We start from the raw sequence: 22,175 nt of genomic DNA, 5'->3' as shown, positions 1-22,175 counted from the left end.
ATTTTTATAAGGTGCCATTTCACTATAATTAAATGGTTTATTTCTTATAAACTCAGTTTGTATGAGATTGAAAACACTGATTTAATGAAACTGGTGAGATTTCTGCGTCCCAAGGCTTTAAGCTGCACTGAAAGATACAAAGAAGCACTAATTGATCAAGCATATTTCAGTTGCAGTCGATGTGAGAAAGTTTAGTGGAAACAGTTTTGTTTTTTGTTTCCTTTCCTGAAGTTTTCCACATTCCATTCCTCAGTGTCGAGGTTCTCCAGTCCTCGTCCAGCCCCGAGAATGAGCAGGAAGAGGGCCCTGTCCATCTCGCCGCTCTCTGATGCCAGCATTGACCTCCAGACGATGATCAGGACATCCCCGAACTCGCTGGTGGCTTACATCAACAACTCCCGGAGTAGTTCGGCAGCAAGTGGGTCGTACGGGCATCTGTCAGCGGGTGCAATCAGGTGAGTCCTTCACCATTGAAACAACCATTCACTCTTCCCCAGGGTGGACCAGGATTTGCAGGGTGACCAGTAGTAACTGAGGCTGAATGGTTTGCATTGAAGAAACCAGTATGTCATCTTCAAGTCATGACGAGTGATTGTCATGCTGACTGCATCCCAGTCAGACGTTTCTGTCAACAGCATCTCCTGTTATTCATGTCGACATGTTCGCTGGATAACTAACAAGTGGTGATTACCAGGGGTCATAAGTTCATAATGTAGTCCTTGCCAAATAGAACTCAACTTCCTTAAATATGTGGCCTGGGTAGGTAGATAGTAGTTATTAGGGGTATGCAAAGATGCAAGGCACCAATCCCCTGAAGATTGGCATTTTGCTGTTCAGTCTCTTACGAGGCACATTGTTTACCATAATATGTGTTTACATCATGAAATGGGCCAGGTGATTTTGTGATGTTTAAATCCTGAACTTTTCCAGTTTACAAGGGCAACACACCTATTATTTTTAAAATACTAACCTCTGCATCAAAAAAGTAATCAAGCACAGGCTGCGACAAAATAGGTTGCAAAAGTGACTATAATTCATAGGGTCAATGGTCTATTTCTGTAGACAAATTCAGAATCAACATCAGATGGGCAACAATTATGTTTATCAAGGGATGTGCATTTAAACTTTGTGTTCTCCATGGCCAGCTTTACACGCTAGTGTCAGTTCTGATCAAATTTCCTGATAGCAGATCGCTGCTATCTCACTGTGCCTCGGTACACTTGGGGCCCATTCTTTGGAAAGTGAACCAGACATGTCACACACGTGACCACACGTCGTCACAAAGCGATACATTGAAAAGAATTCTTGCAAGAGATTATTCTTATCCGTTGCTATTTTCTTACCTACAGATCCATGAAGCATGTCTGCTAAAGATATGAACATTCTAGCTTTTACAAGTTTGCATAATGCTTCCGTGTGATGTCACGCACGTGACCAGTCATATTTTACCTCTGACCCCAAACAAACATTGTCAGCATAACATATAAAAATGTCACTCGACAAACCCCCCCCAAAAAAAAGAATCATATATACAGTACAAAAACAATATACCTGTAATGCTTTCAGAATTAGAAGAGATGTATTCCACAGTTTTTCATATTTTTGGTCACACACGTGGCTAAGAATGTGTGGGGGGGGGGGTGCCTTGACAATAAATCAAACTCAAACTCCGATTAGCGAGGGTCCAGTCTCAGCCCAACTGTGGTGCAATGGTAATTTTTTCCTCACAATCGTTTTGCATCAAATATGTATGGGCTGCACCAGGCCTACTCTAAACCTTGAATATACTTTGGTACAAACATTGGTACATCTTCTACCACTACATCCAAATGTTGGTCCAGTTGCAGAAGAGCACAGAAATGAATAGAAAATGAGGTTCAAATAATATGTATTATTTATGATACCGTATAAATCAAGAATTTAAGGGGAGTGATTTTGGAGATACGTCCCCACTTTTCCCAAGCTGACAAGGCTTTGCAGCCGACCAATTAAGAATAAAGCTGAAGGTACACACAGAATGCTGGAGTAACTCAGCGGGACAGGCAGCATCTCTGGAGAGAAGGAATGGGTGACATTTCGGGTCGAGAGAGAGATGCAGCCAGTCCCGCTGAATTACTTTAGCATTTTGTGTCTATCTTCGGTGTAAACCAACATCTGCAGGTCCTTCCTACACATAGAAATTAAGCTGGATGGTTTGGGTATTGGTAATTATGAGCTACATAATTGCTTATTTACTACTTTTTGTGGTATTTACATTGCATTTATTGCTGTTCACAATGCAATCTGCTAAGCAAGTTATTAGTTTTAGAGTGGATGCCGAAGAGAAATAGTCTAATATATGTAAAGGTTAACTCACCACATCTATATTTTTGCCAAAAGAATTCGCTCAGGTTCAATAAATCTGAATGTTTTTTTGCCCCTGAAGTGAAGATGAAGGCTCTGACCTTCCTTCCATCGAGGGGATTTATCGAAGTCGCTGCCTCAATAAGGCTGGCAGTATCATCAAAGACCCACACCATCCTGGCCACACACTCATCTCCCTGCTACCTTCAGGTAGAAGGTACAGGAGCCTGAAGACTGCAACGACCAGGTTCAGGAATAGCTACTTCCCCAAAGCCATCAGGCTATTAAACCTGGCTCGGACAAAACTCTGAACATTAATAACCCATTATCTGTTATTTGCACTTTATCAGTTTATTTATTCATGTGTTTTGTAGTCAATGCCTACTATGTTCTGTGTGCTGAAGCAAAGCAAGAATGTCATTGTCCTATCAGGGACACATGACAATAAACTCACTTGAACTTGAACTTGAAGATGACATTTTATAAAATCATTTTAGTGTAACGTTTGGTTTGAAAACACCGACAAGTTTAATTAATTTTACTGATAGCATTTGGCTAATATTGTTTAAAAGCAGTTAAAGTTTAGTTTTAGCAAAGGGGAGGTGAAGCATTCTTTAAGCAATGCCATAAAACAAGGAGGAATTCAATTTCTGCGAGTGTGTATTTCCATGTTGAAATCATTTAACACTGCATGTCCTGATATCTCTTGCCTGATTGTAGCCCAGCATTCAGCTTCCCCCATCCTATCAACCCGGTGACCATCCAGATGCATCAACAGATACTGAACCAGCAGCACAGCCTCAACTCTGCATTTGGCCACACTGCACCCCTCATACAACCGTCTCCAGCCTTTCTTCCACGGCAGCACATGTCCAGCACCTCTGCAATGTTGCCACCCACCCAGGCCAACAATGCCTCTTCCGAAGTTTCTCAGGTAAGCAGCAAATCACCCGTAGTGCGACATGGAGGGACGGCGTAAAATCGGGAGAGAGCTCTCGGCTTTGGGCGCGAGGAGTGAACCGGTGGAAGGGTGAACCGGGGTAATGCCTCCAGCGCCTTCAAGTTCGGCTGCAGGAGGTGCTCCCGGGACACAAAGATGACCAGGAGAGGAGAGGAGAGGAGTGGGACGGGACATCGGTTCGCAGGAACTACTCCGGTCCATCGAGCGCTCGGGCCGACCGGACTTTGAACTTGAAATAATGGCGCCAAAAATGGCGGCGCCAGCACGTGTAAAATATACAAAAGGAATTTCACTGTGCAGTTGCATATGTGTACAAATAAAGCACTATTGATCTGTGGAGACTTAAAATGTCCTACAGAGTAGGAATATGGAGTTGAGGATCGGGTATGTTCTTCTGCATTTACCTATATGCATTCAATGGAAGGTGCTCTATCTTCCAGCAATGTCATTCGTTAATTTGCTGGGTATATCATTTACACCCTCTTCCCACTTCCTTTATCCTCAATAAGGATTGCGACCCGGGTTCAATCCTGACCTCGGGTGCTGTCTTGGTGTAATTTGCACATTCTCTCCGCGACCGCATGTGTTCCCCCCGCGTGCCCCGGTTTCCTCCCACATCCCAAAGATGTGCAGATTTGTGGTTTAATTGGCCTCTGTAAATTGCCTTTAGTGTGTAGGGAGTGGATGTGAAAGTGGGATAGCATAGAACAAATGAGAATGGCTGATCAATGGATTTGATGGGCCAAAGGACCTGTTAACATGCTGCATCCTTCGAAGGCACATTTATTTTCTGAGCCCATCAGTTCATTATAAAGAGTGGATTATGCCTAAGAAATTAGCGGATTTGATCTTTGATCACAGGCACTAACTGTACTCTCTGGTGGAATATACATGTTGTGATTTCAGCTACAATAGAACTGAATTTCAAAAGCCAAGATCAAAATGCAAACAGCATGTCTTGCCGGGTTTGTTAAAACTTTTAACATGGCCTACTTTTTATGCCGCAGAGCAAGTTGAGTGGTGAGTCTGCCGTGAGCAGCACTGTGGATCCATTGATTAATAAACGCACCAAAGTTAAAACAGAGATGGAGGGACCACGGACTGTCTCGCCCATCACTGAGGTGAGCAAATCTGGATAAGATAATAATAATAATAATAATAATAATACATTTTATTTTTGGGCACCTTTCAAAAATCTCAAGGACACCTTACAGAGATTAACAAGAATAATAAAACATATAATCGGAATAAAATAAATAATAAAGACATCACCAAAACACAAATTAAAAACAGAATTCAATACAAAGACAAAAAAATCAAAAACACAATGTGAAGAGAGAGCATCGGCAGCTAAAGCGCGCCAGCGTCCACTCTCCCTTCCGACAGCCATCTTGAACACAGACTAACATGTTTACTTACACACAAAAAAAATCATCCCCCCACAGTGGATACCACTGTGGGGGAAGGCACAATGTCCAGTCCCCATCCCCAGTTCACCCAAAGTCAGGCCTATTGAAGCCACCGCTATTGCCTCTACGGAGGCCCGATGTTCCTGGCCGTTCTGGCTGGGTGCTGTTGCCCCGGCGTCGGGAGAGTCCTCTCAGCGGCTGGGACACCTGGAACGGCCGCTTCCTGACTGGGGACCGCGGCTTCCGAAGCCAACAAGGCCGCGCCGGTTTCGAGCTCCCAGGCTCCCGATGTTAGAGTCGGCGCCGCCCGCTCCACAGACCCGCAGCCCGGAGGTGTTGATCTCGGCGGTCACAGCTCACCGGAGCTCCAGCGAGTCGATCCAGCGCGGCGACCCAGGCAAGGCATTGCCCGCTCCGCTCCACGATAGCGCCCCAGCGCTGTGCCGCCACCGAAGCCAAAGGTGCTGGGCGGTCCCCGCCAGGAAACGGCGCTCCACGCCCGCTGGTAGGCCACGAGGACGGGTCGACGGGGCAGCCCGGAGAAAAAGCTGCCTCACCAACCAGGTAGGGACCTAGAAGTATAATTACCTCCTTCCCCCCACAGTTAAAAGTCCATTCTCCAACAGACAAAGGACAGGACTTACTAAAACTCCAAAAAAAAAGTGAGTTAAACGGACGGCTGCTGGTTAGCAGCCGTTCCCCAAGATGGCTCCTCCTCTTTCTTGTGATGCACATTCCATGTACCCATTTTAACCTTAATTTGGTCATTGGATGAAACTATTTACATGTACAGCACTGACAATAAATTGACCATCTGAAATATAGGTAGACAAAAATGCTGGAGAAACTCAGCGGGTGGGGCGATATTTATGGAGCGAAGGTATAGGTAACGTTTCGGGTCGAGACCATTCTTCAGACTGATGTGGGGGTGAGGGGGGGGGGCAGGAAGAAGAAAGGAAGAGGCGGAGACAATAGGCTGTGGGAGAGCTGGGAAGGGGAGGGGAAGGCGGGAGAAAGCAAGGACTACCTGAAATTTAGTCAGACAAAGGAAGATTTATGAAAGAAAGAAGAATACAGTCCGTATATTATCCACAGCGTCACCCTTTGCTCAGCCTCCTTGCCAAAGCCTCTTGAGCCAAAGTCTCAGCACTTACCCTCCACAACGCACTTGCACCTCCACAGAGGCTCACCCCAACCACAGCCGCTCCCATATGATGGGGGTTATGCCTTGTGTGAGCTTTCTCCCACAACTCTTCATGAAAGCCCATCAGCAGATAGAGGTATTTCTCCGTAATCTCTTTTCCCTTTGAAGACATGTATCCTGGTTGTCCCAAATAATCCCGCTTGTAGCAAGCCCCACATTATACAATTCTCCAGAACTTATAGTGTGCACTCGGGAACATAATACACAGTATTATTTGGCGGCACGATGGCACAGCAGTAGAGTTGCTGCCTTACAGCGTCAGAGACCAGAGTTCAATCCTGGCTATGGGTGCTGTCTGTGTGGAGTTTGTATGTTCTCCCCAGGGAGGAAATGACCACATGTTGGGAGAGTCCAGAACCAGGGGCCACAGTTTAAGAATAAGGAGTAAGCCATTTAGAACGGAGACGAGGAACCACTTTTTCTCACAGAGAGTGGTGAGTCTGTGGAATTCTCTGCCTCAGAGAGCGGTGGAGGCAGGTTCTCTGGATGCTTTCAAGAGAGAGCTAGATAGGGCTCTTAAAAATAACGGAGTCAGGGGATATGGGGAGAAGGCAGGAACGGGGTACTGATTGGGGATGATCAGCCATGATCACATTGAATGGTGGTGCTGGTTCAAAGGGCCGAATGGCCTACTCCTGCACATATTGTCTATTGTATATTGTCCATTACAGTTTTAAAAGAAAAAATGTTGTCTGGTACGAAAGACAATTAAATCCAATACAGTTGCAAAAAAAATCAACAGATATCTGTACGGAGATTGTACGTTCTTCCCGTGACCGCATGGGTTTTCCCCTGGTGCTCCAGTTTCCTCCCACACTCCAAAGACGTACAGGTTTGTAGGTTAATTGGCTTCGGTAAAAATTGTAAATTATCCGTCGTGTATAGGATAGTGCTTGTGTACGGGGATCGCTGGTCGGCGTGGGCCGAAGGGCCTGTTTCCACGCTATATCTCTAAACTACACTAAACTAAACTAAATGTCTAATGGAAGTTAGTCACATTCAAGAATTATCTCTGAAAATGACTTGCTGCAGCCAAAACATGTGATTGTAAAGTCGAACCCATTATTTAGCTTTAATACACACCTGCTCTGCTAGAAACGTTCGCTAACTTAAATTCCAGCATAGGCCCAGGTTCATAGTATTTTCACATCAGTGGAGGATTCTCCATGAAAAGGGGTGACTATATCAGCTGGCATTTCCGATTTCAGCCTGAACCTGAATCCCAGGCATCTTCCTCACTGCCGTGCTTGGAAGTGCGTACTGTGTGTTGGCGAGTTATTAATGGGTCGCTTCCTCAGTGTTATAAAGTACAGCGTTGCAGACTCTCTGCCACTGGTCAAAGGCACTCGGATTTGATACAGTGGAGCCTTTAGTTCCCGGTCTCCATCCCACTCTGCTGAGTGAGGATTAGCAGCAGGAGCAATTTATCTCCTTTTCTTCTCAAATCATTTTTTATTGTAACTCTAAACTACACGAAGTGTCCCTGCACTACATTTTAATGAAATATACAATACCTTGCTGTCACTGGAACAACGCAAGCTTTGACTAATTCCTTGTTCTGCTTTAGTCCAGGGGCAGCCTCAGTCAGGCTTTGGAATGATGCATGGGGACAGCTCTGTTTATAATCATCTGGGGCCAGGAAAATTGATGAAGATAGCATATCAGAGAAAGATAAACATGCTGTAGTCAGCACGTTAGGGGCAAGAGGCACATCTCACGAGTTTTAAGTTTGGAGCACGTTGACAGCAGCTAGCGCATGACCTAAAAGCATCTCCAGCTGTGATGTGGGCAGACGCTAATGAGACAATCTTTTAAAAAAACACACAATTGGCATCTGAAATGCATTAATATCCTATCGGTAATATGACTTCATTAGCTCAAACAAATTGCAAGTGCGCTCATGGCTTTTTAGTTTATTCAGAGGGCTCTTTGTTACCGTGAGGTGGAAAATAACTAGTCGTGTTTCTGCTGTTGCTTAAATATGTTTGCACATCAGATCCTCATCGGACGATGCCAAGACTGTGGTGACCCTACAGCGAACACCACATTTGTATTCTCAGGTGCTTAATTCTGTTGGTACCCAGTCTGAATCCAGTTGCTTCCTGCATTTCAGGAATCATAGACAATGAGGTTATTGGGTAGGGAGCTTCAACGTTTAGCCACAGAGCCATACAGCGTGGAAACAGGCCCTTCAGCCCAACCCTGATGCCCCATCTAGGCTAATGCCACCTGGCCACGTTTGGCCCACATCCTATCCATGTTCCTGTTCAGTGAAATTCTTGAAAGAAAATAGATCGGGTAGAAGCACAGTCTCTTGCTCAGAGTAGGGGAATCGAGAACCAGAGATCATAGGTTTAAGGTGAGGGGGGGGAAGGTTTAATAAGAACCTGAGGGGTAACTTCTTCACACAGAGAGTGGTGGGTGTATGGAATGAGCTGCCAGAGGAGGTGGTTGAGGCAGGTACGATTGCAACGTTTAAGAAACATTCAGACAGGTGCATGGATAGGACAGGTTTAGAAGCATATGAGCCAAATGCAGACAGGTGGGACTAGCGTAGATGGGACATGTTAGCCAGTGTGGGCAAGTTGGGCCGAAGGGCCTGTTTCCATGCTGTATGACTCTATGATGCTAAGAAATGGCAATATATTTCTGAGGAGAATCTGGGGATAGTAATGTTTCCATGCCACATTTTCACTTGACCTTGTGAGTCGGGAGGAATTGTCAGAATAGCCTCGGGGAGCAGCAGATAAAAAGAGCAAAAGGAGGCTAGCTGCTGGAAGAACTCTCTGGGTCAGGCAGCATCTGCGGAGAAAAATCGACAGTCAGCATTTCTGGTCATCTGGATGTACTGATGATGAGCCTCCACCCAAAGTGGCAACTATCCATTTCACATAGATGCTGCCTGGCCCACAGAGGTCCTCCAGCTCCTCTCTTATTTTTGCTCCATATTGCAGCATCTGTAGTCCTTTGTGCATCTATAGAACATAAACGAATATAGCACAGAAACAGGCCCTTCAGCCCACATTGTCTGTGCCGAACATGATGCCGTTAAACATCATCTCTGCTGCATTTGATCCATATCCCCCCATTCCCTGGATATCCATGTGCCTCTTAAATGCCACCATCGAGAATGGAGACTGGCCAAGCACATGAATAACAGTGGTAATGGCAGAACATGCTGCCATTTGGTTTGGTTTTAGGTTGTGATGTATACATAAGATTGCCAAGCAAATTAATTCAAAGCATTTATATTTATCGGAGTACGGGCAGACTGAAAGAATTCCGGATTGTCACAAGAGCTGTTAAATTCAGCGTAGCTAACCTCGATTTCTTCACTTCTTTCCCTTTGTCAATTGCAATTGCTCAGGATCGTCTAGCAGGGCTGACCGAGGTGAAGGACGACTTGGATAAGGACGATTGCAAACAGGAGCCGGAAGTCGTTTACGAGACGGTGTGTCACTGGGAAGGCTGCAGCAAGGAGTACGACACTCAGGAGCAACTGGTGCACGTGAGTAAGGCCAGAGTTGGGTGCAGAGCTGCAAAACTGGAAACCAGTTGGGATAGCTGGGTGATAGATGTGGACATTGTCAGCTTTCCCGTCACAAGTTGCATTGTCCTTATTTTAGTGCAAGTATGCAGATACTTTTTGCTGATGCTAATCAATCAGATTTATTCATCACATACACAATAAAGTGCAGTGATATGAACTTGCCAGCAGCGATACAATAAAAAAGAACATACAATACACAATAAAAATTTAACACAACATATCCACCACAGCATTCATCACTGTGGTGGAAGGCACAAAGTATAGTCAGTCCTCCTCCATTGTGACGGCGGCTGTCTCTATTTTCAAATTCTGTAGTTATATCAACATTGGTTGTTGTGGTGTGAATTCAGCCATGTTCTCACAAAGGGTGGTGGGCGTATGGAACAAGCTGCCAGGGGAGGTGGTTGAGGCTGGGACTATCCCATCGTTTAAGAAAGTTAGACAGGTACATGGATAGGACAGGTTTGGAAGGATATGGACCAAACACAGGCAGGTGGGAATAGTGTAGCTGGTACATGTTGGCTGGTGTGGGCAAGTTGGGCCGAAGGGCATATTTCCACACTGTATCACTCTATGTTATATTGTCTGAGACTGATCATGAAGGAGAAAGATTTTGCATTCATATAGCACCTTACACAAGTTTGAAGCATTGGCAATCTCTTTGCATGCACTCACTACTCTTGAAAGGTAATTGTGGTTGTAATGTGAATTAAAAGATAGAGGCATGGTTGCGCAACGGTAGAGTTGCTGACTTACAGCACTTGCAGCGCTGGAGACCCAGGTTCGATCCTGACTACGGGTGCTGTATGTATGGAGTTTGTTCGTTCTCCCTGTGACCTGCGTGGGTTTTCTCCGAGACCTTCGGTTTCTTCCCACACTCCAAAGACCTACAGGTTTGTAGGTTAATTGGCTTAGTGTAAATGTAAATTGTCCCTAGTGTGTGTAGGATAGAGTTAGTGTGCGGGGTTCGCTATTCGGCGTGGGCCGAAAGGCCTGTTTCCGCGCTGTATCTCTGAACTAAACCTAAACCAATGTTGGGAACAGCAAGATGCCAGTAAATAACAATAAGATAAATGAATCAGATGCTCTACTTTCCGAAAGGAAGGAAGGATAAAATGTTGGCCTGAGCTCCTTCTTCGGTTTTCTGTGAATAAAGCAATGGTGATCATTAAGGGTAAGTGGGACCTTAGTTTCACATCACAATAGCACCTCAGGGCAGCTGTGGTACCACACTGAGGTGTCAGCCAACTCCTAGAATGAGGCTTTGCTAAAACTATCTCACTTCAGAGCCAAGGGTGCTGCTTGTGAGACAAGATCAACTTCTTGCATGAGTTCCCCACTACCTTTGGTAGCAATTTGCCTGATTTCAATCCCACATTTGGATCCAAGAGAATGCTCTGTTATTTCATTCTGGATGCAGCAATCAGGCGAGATGAGGCTTTTGTCAGTAAAAGTGCAGGATTTAGGAAGAGTCAACATCTGGCTCCACAACCCTTGTACCCCTTGAGACTGGGTCAAAGAGCAGATGTCCCCCCCCCCCCCAGTTGTCCTCCTCCCACCCAGCCTCAAGGGAACATGAAGAAACATTGCCTCTAAATATACAATGAGCTTCCACAGCCACCACTATACCAACAGGGACTGGACACAGATTGCTTTTCTTTCCGTCACCATTCTTCTATCCCCAAGATTAATTAGCCCACCATAACAGCAGAGGAAAGGGATTATTATATCATAGACTTTCACAACAACAAAAAAACAGAGCATTCAGCCAATAACTCTAAATGACCTTGTTCTGTGTTATGAATGTCTGTAACATCCATTTGATCCAAAACTCTCCATTACATTATCAGATAATTAATTTGCGGCATTGCTTCTCCCTCCCTCTGGTATTAGGCATTCATGTGAACAGTATGTTAAAATGAATATAGCAATATGATAAATAAAGCAGACCCTTAAAATGTATGATCTGCTGGTCTATATGTGAGCTACTTAGCACCATGAAGGCATTCAACATTATGTCAGGCATGTATTAGGGAATATATCAAACATTTAACAAGCTTTCTTGAGTCCAATTTAAGGACCTAAATAGGCCGCAAATCAGTAAAGTAAAAAGACCATTCAGCCCATCAAATCTAGGCAATGCTAATGTCCCACACAAGCCTCCCTTCACCTACCTTTATCCCACAGTAACAATTTATTCTGCCTTTAGTTTATCTTCCCTTAGAAGTTTCGACGTTATTTTTTTCGTAACTAAGCACGTGCCATTCAGTTCCACATTCTCACAATTCCCAGAGACAAGACTTCTTGTGAAACGGAGGATTTGATTTATTAGGGGCGCTATTGTACAAGGCCTCAGGTAAGGACTTCCCCAGTAGTGCAAATCGCTCTCTGCCGACTTTCACCAAACCCCTTCAATGTTTTGCAGTCCTCTATCTGCGCACTGTAGGGCGTTGTCTCAGCTTGGCTTCATCTTCCTGTCTACAAATTGCCTGGGTTCATCGCAGCGCCTGCTTGAAGAAAAATCGCTGTGTCTTTTACGATTAAAACTGGCCGATTTCCTGTGGGCTAGGATTGTAGTTTCTTGACGAGCTGCATATTAATCTCTGTGTAGCAGAGTCCTTGCCTCCTGACTCCTTGCCATCGTGAAATTAGAGACGCAGTCAGGAAATTAAATCTCCAAAGCTGCCTTTGGCATGATATGAACAAGCTGTTGGGCAGTTGAGGTCTTTAGAACTCATTTCATTTATTGCTTATTTTCCAGAATAATCACATTAGCATTATCGTACTGGCCATGATGTAGATATATTTTACATAAAATGCCAAGATCTTCACTCGAGGAACTGTGCACATTTTTTCTCACCCGTACAAAATCAGTTAACCCAGGAGTAAAACTGCTCCATGGAACCACAGTAGCACTTTGCGGGACGTTTGCAGCTTGCACCGTGACCTCTGATATAACAAGGGCATCACTTATGGCTTTTTTCCCCTGTGGTAGGGAAACAATATAATAGCAGTTTAACATCCAATAACATGACACCCTCCCCTCTGCCAGCAACATAAATGCTTGGGTGACCTGACCTGAAAGTACATGCAATTCAAAAAATGCGGGAACGGTGCAAGCCATGGGCTTTTGCTTGGTATTTTCCTCCCATACGTGTTTTTTTTTCCATTCAGCGCAAGTACTTTCATTCCACAGTTTCCATCATTTCATTCCGCTATGACTGCAATCCTAAAGTAGTCTAGATGCTCTTTGGTGACCCTCGGACTATCCTTGATTGGACTTTGCTGGCTTTACCTTGCACTAAACGTGATTCCCTTATCATGTGTCTACACACTGTGAATGAATTGATTGTAATCATGTACTGTCTTTCAGCTGACTGGATAGCACGAAACAAAAGCTTTTCACTGTACCTCGGTACACGTGACAATAAACTAAACTGAACTGGTTGTCATCGAGTGCACTCTGGCCTGTTGTTCACAGCCCAGATGTTTAGTGACCTATAACATAAACAAAGTAGCTCAGTCTACTTCCAGCAGTCACATTAACTCATTTGGACTTGTCTTATCAGAGATATTCCCTTTCTTCCCCTACCTTCTCTGCTCTTGAAAACTATGCATCTGCCAATCAACCCCCCCCCCCCCCCCTTCAACTGTATCCATCTATCACTCGCCATGGTCTGTCCTGTCCCTTCCATTCTTTCTCCGCCCCCCCCCCCCCTCACTGCAATCAGTCTGAAGAAGGGTCCCGACCAAAAATGTTGCCCATCCTTTTCCTCCACAGAGTTCCTTCAGTATTTAGTGTTTTGCTCAAGATTCCCACATCTGAAGTTTCTTGTGTCTCCTTCTTTCCCTCTTTCCTGGTCATGATGAAGGGTGTTAGACCTGAAATGTGAATTATTTCTCTTTCCACTGGTGCTACCTGGCCTGCTGATTATTCCCGACGTTTTCAGTCTTTATTCTAGCAGGGCGTCATTGTTTAGACCTACACAAAATAGTACAATACAGGGAGCAGATCCTTCAGCCCACAATGTCTGTGCTGAACAGGATGCCATGTTAAACTAATCTCCTCTGCCTGAATGCGATCTATATCCTTCCATTCCCTGCATGTTCAAGCATGTTCATGTGCCTATCTAAGAGTAATTTAAATACCGCCATCATATCTGCATTCACCCACCCAGGCAACACCTTCCCGGCACCCATACTTTCATCTCCTTTGACCTTAAAACTATGCCCTCTAACCATTGACCTTTCAACCAAGAGGAAAAGATCCTGATTGTCTACCCATCTTTGTCTCTCATAATTTTATACACAGATCTCTCCGCTCCATATGTTCAAGAGAAAACACTCCAAGTTTGTCCAATCTTTCCTCACAGCTAAATAGCCTCTTATTTACTACTTTATCGAGCTGCAATGTCACTTTCAGGGCATTATGTACGAGCACTCCAAGATCTCTCTGCTCCACAACTCTACCCAGGGCTCTACCGTTCTCTGAGAAGGTAGAAGATTGAAGGTAGAAGGTTCTGCCCCGGTTTATTTTGCCAAAATGCAACACCTTACAATCAGCGGAATTGAACTGCATTTGCCATTCCTCAGCCCACTTGCTCAACTGATCAAGTAGCCGCTGTAATTCCTGATAACCACCTTCACTGTCTACTATACCAGCTATTTTACTGTCATTGGCAAACTAACTAATCATGCCCTGTACTTTTTCATCCAAAACCTTGACATCGATGACAAACAGCAATGGGCCCATCTCTAAGGCACACCATTAGTAAAAGGGCCTTCCGATCCGAAAAACAACTTTCCACCATCACCCTCTGCTTCCTACCATGAAGCCAATTCTGAATCCAGGCGGCTGGCTCTCCCTGAATCCCATGCAATCTAACCTTCCCGAGAAGGCTATCATGCAGAACCATACCAAAGGCCTTGCAGAAGTCAGTGGAGACTGGGTGTTCCTGCCCACATCAAACTTCTTGGTTACTTCAAATAACTAAATCAAGTTTGTGATACACAATCTCCCACACACAAAATCATGTGACTATCCCTAATCCACCCATGTCTTTCCAAGTGCATGTATATTTTTTCCCCGTATTATAATTCTGTCCACTGGACATGGGGTGGATGATAGGGGGGGGGGGGGAGGTATGAGGGGGTGTGGGATTTACGAGAGGCACACCCACGCAATGCGTATTCTTTATTGCGTGGAATCAGGAGAGCAAACACCATGTCACGCCCCAACTGACTCGGGATACTTTCTCCAAATCCAAATCTCATCCTCCTGAGATGATTAATCCCAGTCTGGGATTCAATTGCCCCTAATTAAAGGCAAATTAATCTAAATTGCATCTGTTTGGAGTAAGTCAATTGTTCACATATTGTTTAGGCAGAAAGTGGAGACAGATGTAATGGGAGTGTACTCGAGGAAAAAAAGCAAAGTTTTGTGTGGGTGGGAAAGGGAAGATTTATCTGTTCACAATGCAAGAGCAGCAGAAAGAAAATTATGATCTGTAATTAATGTCCACCATTCCCAGGGCCCGTATTCATCACAAGCCCCTTCTTCTTTCCTGCCAAAGGCTTAAGCTGTTGACAGCAGGTGCATTTTATTGTGGAGTTCAGCTAATAGACGACATGCCTTCATTCGGCCCCGTTGTTTTCTAAAGACCAGCGTCTGCTCGAATACCGCAGATGCAGTGAAGCGAAGCAAAGCAGCATGTGTTTCACATTACCGACTTGTGTGTCAGTCTGCTGAGATGTGAGGCATTCGCCTGCAGAGACTTCCATGCGCTTGCCAGGACCACACTCCTTCAGTGCGGCAAGCCCACTGATGCGAGGTTTCCTCCCTCCCCTCCTTGCCCGATGAGCAGAAACAGAGAGCTGCAGATGCTGGTTAATCCACAGAAGGAAGCAAAGTGTTAGAATAACTCTGCAGGTCAGGCAGCACCTCTGGAGAACATGGATAAGTGATGTTTCGGGTCGAGACCCTTCCCCAGACTCCTTTTGAGTCTTTTGAACAGTCTCGACCTGAAATGTCACCTACCCATGTTCTCAGAATCTGAGGAAAGGTCTCGGACAGAAATGTCACCTGTCGATGGATACAAATATGCTGGAGTAACTCAGCGGGGCAGGCAGCATCTCTGGATAGAAGGAATAGGTGACGTTTTGGGTCGAGACCCTTCATCAGACTTCATCACCTGCCCATGTTCTCCGAGTCTGAAGAAGGGGCTCAACCCGAAACGTCACCTATTAATGTTCTCCTGAGATGCTGCCTGACCTGCTGAGTTACTCCAACACTTTGTGTCATAGAAACATAGAAAAAATAGGTGCAGGAGTAGGCCATTCGGCCCATTGAGCCAGCACCGCCATTCAATATGATCATGGCTGATCATCTAAAATCAGTACCCCGTTCTTGTTTTTTCCCCATATCCCTTGATTCCTTCAGCCCTAAGAGCTAAATCTAACTCTCTCTTGAAAACATCCCGTGAATTGGCCTCCACGGCCTTCTGTGGCAGAGAATTCCACCGATTCACAACTCCCTGCGTGTCCTTGCTGATGAGTTTTATGTCAACATTGGTGAAGCTAACACAGGGATGTCTTGGATTGGCGTTGGCTGATTTGCATTGAAAACCAAAATAGAAAACGCTTGAAACACTCAACAGGTCAGGCAACCCCTGTGGAAAGACAAACAGAGCCAACGTTTCAGAACAAAGACCTTTCTGAGTGTTTACAGCATCTTCTGTTTCCGTTTCAGTTTTCCAGCATCTGCAGTGTGACAATGAAACTTCTGAACTGTGGTAAGAGCCCATCTAGTTTACTCAAGTCCACCTAGAAATGAAATCTGCCAACTTACCTGATGTGGTGTCAATTTGATCAGCTGTTTCCTGCTCTCTGTTTAGTTTAGAGATACAGCATAGAAACAGGCCTTTTGGCCCACCGAGTCTATGCCGACCACGATCACCCATACACTAGTTCTATCCTACACACGAAGGACAATAGACAATAGGTGCAGGAGTAGGCCATTCGGTCCTTCGAGCCATCACCGCCATTCAATGTGATCGTGGCTGATCATCCCCAATCAGTACCCTGTTCCTGCCTTCTCCCGATATCCCCTGACTCCGCTATCTTTAAAGAGCCCTATCTAGCTCTCTCTTGAAAGTATCCAGAGAACCGGCCTCCACCTCCCTCTGAGGCAGAGAATTCCACAGACTCCCAACTCTCTGTGTGAAAAAAATTACAGAAGCCAATTAACCTACAAACTTGCACGCCTTTGGAAACCGGAGCACCCGGATGAAACCCACGTGGTCACAGGGAGAACGTACAAACTCCATACAGACAGCACCCATAGTCAGGATCGATCCCGGGTCTTTGGTGCTGTAATGGAAGAGAAACTCTACTGCTGCTCCACTGTGCTGCCATCTGAAACATTGTCTCAAATGTTTTAGCAGCTCACTGACTTCAGGGACAATTTAGGAAAGGAAATTAGTATGAGACGTGCCAGTAGCAGCCACATTCCAGGAAAACATTCCATGAAAAAATAAAATCAAATAGTGCTGGGCTTAATTCTTTAAACATGAATGAAAACCTGTTTCAGATTTCCTTGTCTTTGAGAGATACATATGCAGTCGAGCCATATAAATACGTCTCTAAAAGTAGCTGATTGCCAGCATTAAAATCCTTCCTCTTGGATTCGAAATTGGCTTGACTATAGCAGGGGGTTGGTGGATGTTTACTTCCCTGATTTAAAAGAGTTGCCGCCTTACAGCGCCAGAGACCCAGGTTCGATCCTGACTAAGGATGCCGCCTGTAAGGGTTTGTACATTCTCCCTGGGACTGCATGGGTTTTCTCCGAGTTTCCCGGTTTCCTCCCACACCCCAAAGACGTACCGGTTTGTAGACTAATTGGTAGAAATTGTAAATTGTCCCTAGTGTGTGTAGGATAGTGTTAGCGTGCAGGGATCGCTGGTCGGCGCGGACTCGGTGGGCCAAAGCTCTATCTCTAAACTACACTAAAAAAATTAAAAAACAATGCTGCGCTGATGGGATTGGTGCTGCGACAATTATTGTTTGGGATGTATACGGGTGAATTTATTATAGGTTGCTGAAAATCTCATCATAAAATATATATGAACCCTATTGGCCATAGAATCATAGAATTCTTGCAGCATGAATGGAGATTGTTTAGCCCATCAGAGCTTCTCTGAAGCAAACCTATTGTCCTGCTTTTCCTTGCATCTTTTTCTCTCTTAAGTGTGTAGATAGCTCCCTTTCACAAGCATGAGCTTTCTTGTGCTGCTTGGCCATGGCAGGAAACTACTGCCAAATCTGATCCTGATCCATTACCTACTATAGTCCAGATGGGCAAACTTAAAGCCTTAACCAGTTTAGTTTCGAGATGCAGCACGGAAACAGACCCTTCAGCCCACCAAGCCCGTGCTGACCAGTGATCCCCACACACTTACATGATTCTACACACACTGGGGACAATTTACAAGTATACCAAGCCAATTAGCCCACAGACGAATGAATGAATGAATGAATGAATACGTTTATTGGCCAAGTATTCACATACAAGGAATTTGCCTTGGTGCTCCGCCCGCAAATGACAACATGACATACAGTGACAGTTAGGAATGACACATAAAACATTAAACATTAATAATAAAACATTATTATATTATTATATGTATACCTGTATGTCTTTGCGGTTGTTGAGGTAAATTTTAATTCTCTTTAATGGCTGAATACGTAGCCATTATATTGGTTTATTGGATGATATTAAACCATTGTATCGACTACATTGCCGCAAATCAATTAAGATGAGCATTTTAATGACTAAAGATCATATCGTTCAACAATGCACAAATACACTTGCAAACAAATTGGCGTTATTCCTAACCTTTGTCTGCAGGTATCACAAACTTTTGCCTGCAATTTGCGCCGAAGATATTATTCTTTTTTTCCTGAAGCCTCTGCATGTTTCTTGCTTTATTTGCAGCATATTAACAACGAACACATCCACGGGGAGAAGAAGGAGTTTGTTTGCCGATGGCGGGACTGCTCTCGTGAACAGAAGCCGTTCAAAGCACAGTACATGCTGGTGGTGCACATGAGGCGTCACACAGGGGAGAAACCGCACAGGTGCACTGTAAGTCATCGCCAGAATTGGTGTGGGACCTGAGGGGGGTCGCTCAATAACCTCAGTGACAGAGAGTTCTCAACAAGTCAAAGTTGTTGCAGGAATTCATGGCGGTCTGATGGGCAAATATAATGGGGTGAATCATACCAACAAAATCATTTTTTGAGTTTAGTTTATTGTCACACGTACTGCGGTACAGTGAAAAGCTTTTAAAGTCATAAGGAATAGGAGCAGAATTAGGCCATTAAGCCCATAAAGTCTACTCCGCCATTCAATCATGGCTGATCTATCTCTACCTCCTAACCCCATTCTCCTGATTCTCGCTGCCTCAAAAAGGCTGGCAGTATCATCAAAGACCCACACCATCCTGGCCACACACTCATCTCCCTGCTACCTTCAGGTAGAAAGTACAGGAGCCTGAAGACTGCAACAACCAGGTTCAGGAATAGCTACTTCCCCACAGCCATCAGGCTATTAAACCTGGCTCAGACAAAACTCTGATTATTAATAACCATTTTCTATTATTTGCACTTTATCAGTTTATTTATTCATGTGTGTATATATTTATATCATGGTATATGGACACACTTATCCGTTTTGTAGTAAATGCCTACTATGTTCTGTGTGCTGAAGCAAAGCAAGATTTTCATTGTCCTATACAGGGACACATGACAATAAACTCACTTGAACTTGAACTTGAACTTCTCCCCATAACCTCTGTCGGCTGTACTAATCAAGAATCTATTTATCTCTGCCTTGAAAATATCCACTGACATTGGCCTCGACAGCCTTCTGTGGCATAGAATTCCATATTCACCACCCTCTGACTTTTGTTGCGTGCCAACCAGTTAGCGGAAAGACAATACATGATTACAATCGAGCCATCCACTGTGCACAGAAACATGATAAAGGGAATAATGTAAATAACGTTTAGTGCAAGATAAAGTCCAGTAAAATCCAATCAAATATAGTACGAGGGTCTCCAATGAAGTGGATAGTAGCTCAGGACTGCTGTTTAGAGATACAGGGCAGAAATAGGTCCGTTGGCACCGAGCCTCCGCTGACCATTGATCACCTGTATGTACACCAGCTCTGTTATCCCAGCTTTGCATCCTACACACTAGGGGCAACATGCAGAATCTACAAACCTGCACGTCTTTGGAACATGCGAGGAAACTGGAGCACCCGAAGAAAACCCACGTGGTTACAGGGAGAACGTACAAACTCCACAAAATATATGAACACCATAGGCCATCGAATCATGGAATGCTCACAGCATGAATGTAGACCAATTAACCCATCAATTTTATTCTGAATTTCTCTAGAGCATTCCTATTCCCCTGCTTTTCCCTGCAACGTTTTCACCAAGTATGCATCTAGCTCCCTTTTGAAAGCATGAGTTTTCTTGTGCTGCATGACCATGGCAGGAAGCCACCAGTAGTCAGGATTGAACCCGGGTCTCTGGCGCTGCAAGGCAGCAGCTGTACCGCTGCGGAACTGTGAAAACAGAAGTTTTAGTTTTCTTGTGGATTCAGTGTGACTCGGGAGGTCAGGTGCAGAGCTGTCCCCGTTTTGCCACTAGTCTCTGTACATAGTCCAGCAGTGGCATGCTATGCTGGTGAGTGGATGCCTTTGGCTTCCCAGGGTTATACCAGGGATGTATGGTGTCATCAACCATGAGCATATAGGCAAATTGGGGTAACTTTTTATTTAATTCATCACTGTGATGTTTCAATTAATTTCTGATATATTTAATGAAAATCAAAACATACCCAAAACGTCGTCCGTTTATTTCCCTCCACAGATGCCACCTGACCTTTAAGAGCTCTATCTAATTCTGTGAGGAAAAATTGCTCTGCGAGGATTGCCACAAACTCGAAGGGCCAAATGGCCTCCTTCTAAGTCTTGAAATAGGAAACCAGTGCTTATCTTCAAGCTGTCGTGTCCCCATAATGTACACTGGCACCATCTTGCTCTGGCCAGTGATATATAAAAAAAGATCAGCTTGATTAGATTCACCAGGAGGCTTTGTGGTAGAGAGTTTAATTCAGGTAGAGAGTCGAAGAAGCCTGTTAAACAATGAGCTCTTTACCACAACACAGTGGTAGTCGGAGAGAATGGCGACTCTAGCCTGAGAGGACCTGCATTGCTGTCACCAGTGGAGCAAGTAATGTGACCCTAATCACAAGGAAACTGTTTTCTTTACTGAATGCTTTTTTTTTCAATCAGTTAATTAGCCAGAGCTTTCAGGATGGGTTGTTTGCAATGATCAATCTGCAGTACTTAAGACTTGGATCGTATTTCAGATGTGGCAGTGCAGAAGGAGTGCGTGCTAGCGTGGTGTGAATACAAGGTTCCCCTTTTCCTTGAAGGAAAAATGTGGAAAAATAGAAACGAAAATAAAAGAGGGTGCCTTAATCAAACTCAGCCAAGTCGCCCGGGTAACATGATAGCAGCATTTCAAGAACATCCGTCAATACCTCAGGGCAGAGTAAAGCAATAATAAGCACAGGAATTCATTGCAGAGGACCAATCTCTCACCTTGCCTTTGAACTTTCTAAGAATCCTTGCTACACTTTGCTAAACTGTGGGCAATTCAAATGCTCAATTAGTAACAAAATCTATCTTTTTGATCGTCCAATATTCATAAATAGCAAAATGATTAAACCTCGTAGACCATTTTATTTTCAGTGGGGTCACTCAACATCTTTGCAGAGTGTTTGTTCGCCCCTGCTTTGGTGGGAATGTGTATTAATTCCTTTGTAAATAGAGCAGAGGGGAATTTCATCCACTTTTCTATCTGTTGTCACCCTCTTGTCTCGTGGATAGTTCGTGGATACTGGTTCAGGAAACAAGGACAGGATAGAAGCCATTTTATTACCTCATAAATTCATAGGACACAGGAGTAGAATTCGGCAATTCAGCCCGTCGAGCCTATTCCGCCATTCAATCATGGCTGATTTATCTTTCATTCTCCTGCCTACTCCCTGTAACCTTTTGACACCCTTGCCAATCAAGAACCTATCAATCTCCGCTTTAAGCTCATAAGTTATAGGAGCAGAATTAGGCCTATCATGTCTACTCTGCCATTCAATCATGGATGACCTATCTTTTATTCTCAACCCCATCCTCCTGCCATCTCCCCATAACCCTCGACACCCGTACTAATCAAGAATATCCAAAGACTTGGACTCCACAGCCATCTGTGTCAATGAATTCCACAGACTCACTACCCACTGGCTAAAGAAATTCCTCCTCATCTCCTTTCTAAAGGTACATCCTTTTATTCCGAAGCTGTGCCCTCTGGTCCTAGAAGCTCCTACTGGTGTAAACATTCACTCTATCCAGGCCTTTCATTATCTGGTGAATTTCAATGAGATCCCCCTCTACTCTTACAGCCTAAGAGAGTTGACAGTTACACAAGGTGGCCCATAAGTTGCTTCCAACTCTTTGCTGTCACAGCCCTTCATGTAGGAGATGAGAGTGCAATTTGGTTTAAAGCAAGGATTCCAGCTGTTAGCTTTAACAAGGACCTGAAACAGCTCCCAGCCTTCGTGAAACTGTGGGGCCGCGTT

At 44.6% G+C, this 22,175-nt stretch overlaps 1 protein-coding gene across 6 annotated transcripts in view; it reads left to right on the top strand.

Annotated features, from left to right (window-relative positions):
• The window catches only part of gli2 (GLI family zinc finger 2), a 447,759-nt gene that overhangs the window by 373,505 nt on the left and 52,079 nt on the right, over positions 1-22,175 (top strand). For all 6 annotated transcript variants that reach the window (XM_033024822.1, XM_033024823.1, XM_033024826.1 and 3 more), the window contains 5 exons: positions 254-455; positions 3,064-3,277; positions 4,312-4,425; positions 9,285-9,425; positions 18,460-18,609. In XM_033024822.1, the coding sequence (XP_032880713.1) occupies positions 254-455; positions 3,064-3,277; positions 4,312-4,425; positions 9,285-9,425; positions 18,460-18,609 (821 nt within the window). The remainder of the gene's footprint in view (positions 1-253; positions 456-3,063; positions 3,278-4,311; positions 4,426-9,284; positions 9,426-18,459; positions 18,610-22,175) is intronic.

The sequence above is a fragment of the Amblyraja radiata genome, chromosome 7 (genome assembly GCF_010909765.2).
Source record: "Amblyraja radiata isolate CabotCenter1 chromosome 7, sAmbRad1.1.pri, whole genome shotgun sequence".
Lineage (NCBI taxonomy): Eukaryota > Metazoa > Chordata > Chondrichthyes > Rajiformes > Rajidae > Amblyraja > Amblyraja radiata.
The sequence above is the reverse complement of the archived record's forward strand: the minus strand, read 5'-3'. Positions and strand labels throughout refer to the sequence as shown.